Below are 6681 nucleotides of genomic sequence, written 5' to 3'. Positions count from 1 at the left end.
GAAATAATGAGTGTGGTTGGAGATACTTGTGGCAGGGTTTGTAGGTCTCTTTGAGGGGGCTCAACTCACAAAGTGCAGATTTTTATTAAAATATAAATGCTTGTGGGAAAGGACATTTTCCTACTGAGCAGTGGCAGTCCCATATTTCTTCTCAGATTTAAAAAAAAAAAAAGGCCTCAGTCTGAAAAGTGAGGAGATGGAGGATTTGAGCACTTACAAATTCACCTGCATTGCATTTCCCAGAAGATAGAAAGAAATCAATGATGCATTTTGAAGATCATGCTGCTAGAGACAGAGAACCACAACTTGAGCTTTTCTCTGGGTTTAGAGAGGAGGTGTATGTCTCGCTGTCAATTCTACATCCAACGCTGGAGTCTTTCAGCCCATTTTCCTCCCTGGCTGTTTTTGAACTACTATCCCCAAATATCGAGGATATCTGACAGAGTGAACCATCAGAATAAGGAGCGATTGCCACAGAGTTCCATCCAGTAGGGGAGGGACTTGATGTGCGGGGCAAGCCTGATGCCTGGGTCAGGGGACTGTGCCTTTCATTCTCCACGGAGATCTTGAACCTAGAGTTTCCAAGTTCCGAAGAGATGCGGTTGTCGACAGCTCTCCTAGAATCTCTGATGGCTCTGAACGGGGACAAAGGTCTGGGGCAGAGGGATGGTGTGGAAGGATCCAGCCACGGCCATTGGAAGAGCAGTTTCCTGCAATGTAATGCTGTTTGCGACCCGCATAAGCTTTAGCTCTCTCCCAGGACGAGCCACATCCGCCCCATTCACGGTCCTTATTCCAGCTCCTTTCCCTCTGCGAATCCCACTGGGTGGGTCGCTGGGGGCCTCGGTAATTACGGATTATGGCACAGCCAAGAAAAATACAGGTTTTCTTAAGCCTGAAGCCACTGACTTGAGGGGGGAGAGTAGGAGTAATGCCAGCAGCAGTTTTGTATTTGGTTTTTGTTTTTATATTCTAGTCTCTAGGCCACAAGAGAATGTTGCACCCAGTGCCAGTCGATCCGTCACGGCGCCGCAAACTTTCCCTGAACGGAGGGTTTGTGGCTGACATCTCTAGTTTCTCAGAGCCTGGGAGTGATCGCTGGCTGCACCGTTGATGGCGCCCAAAAGAACGCGCATTTGTCTTTGGCAACAGCGCTGGGTTTCGCCTCGTGCCCGCGCCTGAAGGGTCCTAGCGCCGCCAGATTCTCACACCCGCGGGTCCAGCGCCCAGCGCTGCTCCTCCCACCAATCATCGGTTTCTCATACGCACTTCATTGGCAGCACTGGCGAGTCAGTTTTCCGGTGGCGGCGGCGCTAGTTGGTCTGCACGAAACGTTTCCCTTCTCGCTCCGTGTGTCCCATTCTCCATCCCACGTCCTCCAGTGCCGGGGTCATGGTCGCAGCACCCGGCGTTCCCGTTGGCTCTTTTGCCAGCTGCGCGGAGCCGGCGGTTTTTCTGTCACAGCACTTGTACGGAGTTTCTCGGCGGCCGAACGTCTCTTTTTTTCTCAGAGACGGCGGTTTCTTGGTGACAGTACCATTGGTTGCGCCGTAACGAATGTTCTCCTTGACAGCCCCACCAGCTGGCGTCACTCGCAGGCTCCAGACGCCGCCATTTCGCCGAGTCGAGGTCTCTTGGTTGCGGCACTGCTCCTGGCTCGGTGCCTGTATTTTCTCGGTGCCTACAGCGCCCAGGTCGCCGATCTGAGGGCTTCGGAGTACCGGCCGGGCGCGGTGGCTCACGCCTGTAATCCCAGCACTTTGGGAGGCCGAGGCGGGCGGATCAGGAGGTCAGGAGATCGAGACCATCCTGGCTAACACGGTGAAACCCCGTCTCTACTAAAAATACAAAAAAATTAGCCGGGCGTGGTGGCGGGTCCCTGTAGTCCCAGCTCCTCGGGAGGCTGAGGCAGGAGAATGGCGTGAATCCGGGAGGCGGAGCTTGCAGTGAGCCGAGATCGCGCCACTGCACTCCAGCTTGGGCGACAGAGCGAGACTCCAACTCAAAAAAAAAAAAAAAAAAGAAAAAGAAAAAGAAATCTGGGTATCCGCGAATGCGATTTTTTTTAGGTTTACCGATGATCAGTTTAGCAGTGCCTGGGAGCTCTTATACCAAGTTTGTTTTCGCAATATTGAGTCCCACCTTAGCTAAGCTTGTGTGTATTTTAAACTCCCATGGAAGTCAGGAAATGTCGGCAAACGCGATTTCTGGTTACCAAGCTCCGTTTGGCAATAGCAAGTCCTGCCGAACGCGACTTTTTCCTCTTGTGGACCAAGTCTGAATAGACCAGCTACTGCGATTTTTAAGTCGTAGTCAAAAAGGTTTAACCGTGACTGCTTTTTTTTTGTTGGTGTTGTTTGTTTTTGTTTTTGTTTTCGTAGGAAATGTAGACTTAGGTGTAACATGTACCGGTTTAGATCTGACAGAGATATCACAATTGTAGGATTGCATCTTTTAGCAAGGTTTGTAATTTCTTCTTTCTATGATTGGTTCTCTGTAATTTTTGCTTATTTTAAAATTCTCTCTTTGTCTTTTGCTCTGAGAACGACGTTACCGATGTGTTTGCTTTCCATGTTTACTTGCATTTTAGCCTTTATTTTTTTAATTTTAATTTTATTTAAATGTTATGTATTTTTTTCTACTAATTTTGAGCGTCTCAGCTTCCTGCTTCTTCACTTACATTCTCTCAGGATCCGGGGAGCCGAGCTCGGTCTCAGTCTCCCTGCTGTCAGGTGCTAGGTTGTGTCTGGTGGCTCTCCTTCGTATGCGGAGCTGATGGTTTTGCATCAGCGCTTTTGCCAGTAGAGCCGACTAGCGTTTTCTCAGTTACGGCACCGTTCTTAGAGCCCAGTGTGACGTTTCCCATTCGCCAGGTCCTTATATTCTCTGTGCTGTCACTTTCTTGGTTCTCGCACAGCTAATATCTGCTAAAGAACTTCCTAAACCATGTTTTACTGTGCAGAACGGTGACTGCACGGAGCCGCTGTACGCACTAGTAATTTCATAGCACCGTTAGCTGGCGCTTTTTCTGTCACAACACATTAAAACGGGTTAAAATACTGTAAGCGGATTAAACACATTAAGAGGATTAAAACATTAAAATGTCTCAACACATTTTTCTGACACAACACATTTAAACAGAGTGGGTTCATTCCTCCGAAGAGGATGTTTAGGCGTAGAAGCACCGCTGTTTCCCAAGAGCACGGTTTCTCTCTGGCAGCACCACTTATGGCACCAAAACAAGTATTTTTTGGCAACACCAGCACTATTCGCTAGCTGCCGGCGCTTGCTGAGTCCCAGCGCCGCCAGTTTCTCTTTCGGTAGTAAGTAGCTCAGAGCCCTAGCGGACAGTTTTCAGGTGGCAGTAATGCTCATTTCCTGGAACAGATGGTTCGTGGCCCTTGAAGCGCTGCGATCTGTAAAGCTAGTTCTCTGCAAGGTTTGCTTAGTGTCTGTTTTATTTCGGTTTCTTTTCTCGCTATGTTTATCTGTCGGAATTAGTTTGTTTTGGTTCTATGTAATCTCTAAAATGTTATCGTTTTTCTTTTGTCTACTAATTTTTGTGCATTCATTACTATTGAGTTTCATAATACCTGGCTTGCCTCCGCCCACGGCCTCCGGAAAGCATAAATATCCAGGCTAATGGGAGTGCTGAAGGCTCTGCCTCGTTGATCAGCACAAACGCTTGTGTCCTGCTCTAAGGCTTAAGCGTGGAGCAACGTTTTCTTGGCTGTGCGAAGGGGGCTTGGGATTCCGCAGAGGTGGCGCCAAAGCCCCAGCCTCCACCTGCTCTGGGTTCAGAAGGTTGTGGGCAGTGGCCTCTCCCTTTTTATCCAGTACTGGGAGAGTACTCATTGGACAGCTGTAATATGGGACTGCTTTCCAGCCCTTGTTGGTGGCTTCAATTAAATACTTTATCAGAAAAATAGAAACTTTAAGCCCAAATGATTTTTCAGGTTCACTTGATTTAAGTAAATCTTTGACAAATAAGCTGCATTTAAAATTATCAGTAAAATAAAATTAGAAATGTCTTCAGAATTGTCAATATACATTATTGTTTAGATTTATTGGTCAGCGGTTTCTGATTTATCTCTGCTAGATATTATAAGGCGTGAAAATTTGGCATGAAGGTTATAAATCTATAAATGCAACCCCAAACAGAATTATCTTTGTTCATGTAATTTTGGTAAATAAGGCATTTAATATCATTGGTTTAAAGAAAACAGCTAAATCCTGGGTTACTGACAGAAGAGAAAAATCCATTTATTTAGCCTTAAGGTTCTTACTTAGGTAAACACCTGATATTCACAGTCTATAATAATGGTTGACAGGGACATAACTGTAACTGGCCCATATGTTCATTTTGCCTGTTGCCCAGATAGAGTTGATTTGTCAAGACAGTGAATTGCAATAAAGAGTTTAATATGTGCAGAGTTGGCTAAATTGGAGACCTGAATTTTATTATTACTCAAATCAGCCTCCCAGAAAATTCAGAAGCCAAGGTTTTTCAAGGATAGTTTGGCAGAAGGGTGCTGCTGCTCAGCTGAGGAACAATCACAGGGGTGTGGAAAACAGTCCTCCTGCACTCAGTCCATTTCTTGAGTGGTGGCCACAGAGGAGTGGCTGATGCTGTTGGGGCCATCAAAGTCTGAAAAGTCATCTCAAAAAGCCAAACCTAGGTTCTAGTAATTAGGGAAGTTGCAAATCTTGTGACCTCTGGAATAATGGCTGGTAATCCTTTAACTATGCCCACATCTTAGCAGAAATCAGGCCCTTCTCATCCTCCTAAACTGGTGGGCTTTCATCAGCTTTACAAAGATGGTTTAGTTTTGGGAAGGGCTATTATCATATAAACTATAAACTAAATTTCTCCCTAAGTTAGGTTGGCCCATGCCCAGATCAAGGGCTGTTTGGAGGTTAAAGGCAAGATGGAGTTCGTTAGGTCAGGTCTCTGTCACTGTCAATATTTTCTCACTGTTAAAATTTTGCAAAGCTGGTTTCATGATTTAAATGATAGCTAGCTTTGTCTAATATCACAGATTTTATAAGTAATCTAGGTAAACTATTTTAAAAAATAAATTAATTAGGTAAATGTAATGGAATAAATGCTTATAAGTAAACATACAATTTAGAATCTTAAAGTTAAATAATAGTCATTAAATGTCCAGGTCATGTCCAATTTTTAAAAAATTGTAGGAAAACATTTTTCCAAAAAAAAGTGTTCTTATTAAAAGGAAAATAGTTTTGTCTAATTCACAGATTATTTGTGAAACAAGATAAAAGAAACCCGAAAAAAGAGAGAGAGATAGGCCAGGTGTGGTGGTCTGCAATCCCAGCATTTTGGGATGCTAAGGGGGGCAGATCACTTGAGATCAGGAGTTCAAGACCAGTCTGGCTAATATGGTGAAACCCCGTCTCTGACAAAAATACAAAAATTAGGCCAGGCACAGTGGCTCACACCTGTAATCCCAGCACTTTGGGAGGCCGAGCGGATGGATCACGAGATCAGGAGATCGAGACCATTCTAGCTAACATGGTGAAACCCCGTCTCTACTAAAAACACAAAAATTAGCAGGGTGTGGTAGTGGGCACCTGTAGTCCCAGCTACTCGGGAGGCTGAGGCAGGAGAATGGCGTGAACCTGGGAGGTGGAGCTTGCAATGAGCTGATATCGCACCACTGCACTCCAGCCTGGGCAACAGAGCAAGACTCCATCTCAAAAAAAAAAAATTATGTTATCTAGTTGGCTATAAATAAAAGGAAATTACAACAGTCTTTCTAGAGATTGGGCTTTGATACAAAAAAATACATTAATACTCAAAAGACTTGGTTAGAACAACATTTTTGTAAAATATTATTTACTCTTAATAAGTTATATTTTAATTTACCCAAATTTTCAACTTTTATTGCATCTCAATGTTTTCAGCTTTCTCTCTATTATTTATTTATTATTATTAATATTATTTTCTGTCTTTTTTTTAAGATGGAGTCTTGCTCTGTCACCATGCTGGAGTGCAGTGGCGAGATCTAGGCTCACTGCAACCTCCACCTCCCAGGTTCAAGCGATTCTCCTGCCTCAGCCTCCCAAGTAGCTGGGACTACAGGTGCACACCACCACGCCCAGCTAATTTTTGTATTTTTAGTAAAGATGGGGTTTCACCATGTTGGTCAGGGTGGTCTCCATCTTTTAACTTCGTGATCTGCCTGCCTCAGCCTCCCAAAGTGACGGGATTACAGGCTTAAGCCACTGCGCCAGGCCTCTCTCCTTTTTAAGGCCTGAGATAATAACTTTCCCTTCAACTTTTCTGTCAGCTCCTTTAACTTTTTTCCTTAGGTTTTAACTGTTGTAGTCTGATGCTAAAAAACACTTCATCTTTAGGATCAAAACGAAATGTATTCTTCCAATATAACATTCTGTGCTCTTGACTTTTTAAAATATATCTAAATTGTTCTATGAAACCAAAAAACTTCACTTATGTCCTGGGACACACTCTTCCTATGTCTAATTAATTCAAGTGCCCTTTTCATTAGTTTTGACTTGAAGGTTGTCTAAATGGAATCCCATATGGAAAAGCACATCCTTTTATGCCTTTTGGTAGCCAGCCTGAGAATAACATATTTTACATTTTATCAAAATAATTCCTATGTCATTACTAGGTTTTTATTTGCTCAGAAAAACTGA

The 6681-nt window shown here is 44.0% G+C and overlaps 1 protein-coding gene across 1 annotated transcript; it reads right to left on the bottom strand.

Annotated features, from left to right (window-relative positions):
- Nucleotides 1-832: 832 nt before the first annotated feature.
- LOC130541574 (uncharacterized) lies at nt 833-2787 on the bottom strand. The gene is made up of 3 exons (XM_063604737.1): nt 2681-2787; nt 2216-2277; nt 833-1786 (listed from the first exon to the last, which is right to left on the bottom strand). The coding sequence occupies exons 1-3, from the start codon at nt 2785-2787 to the stop codon at nt 1314-1316; spliced, it is 642 nt and encodes a 213-aa protein (XP_063460807.1). The 3' UTR covers nt 833-1313.
- Nucleotides 2788-6681: the final 3894 nt, after the last annotated feature.

Source organism: Pan paniscus, chromosome 4 (genome assembly GCF_029289425.2).
Source record: "Pan paniscus chromosome 4, NHGRI_mPanPan1-v2.0_pri, whole genome shotgun sequence".
Taxonomy (NCBI): domain Eukaryota; kingdom Metazoa; phylum Chordata; class Mammalia; order Primates; family Hominidae; genus Pan; species Pan paniscus.
Note: the sequence above shows the minus strand (reverse complement) of the source record. Positions and strands in the feature narration are given on the sequence as shown.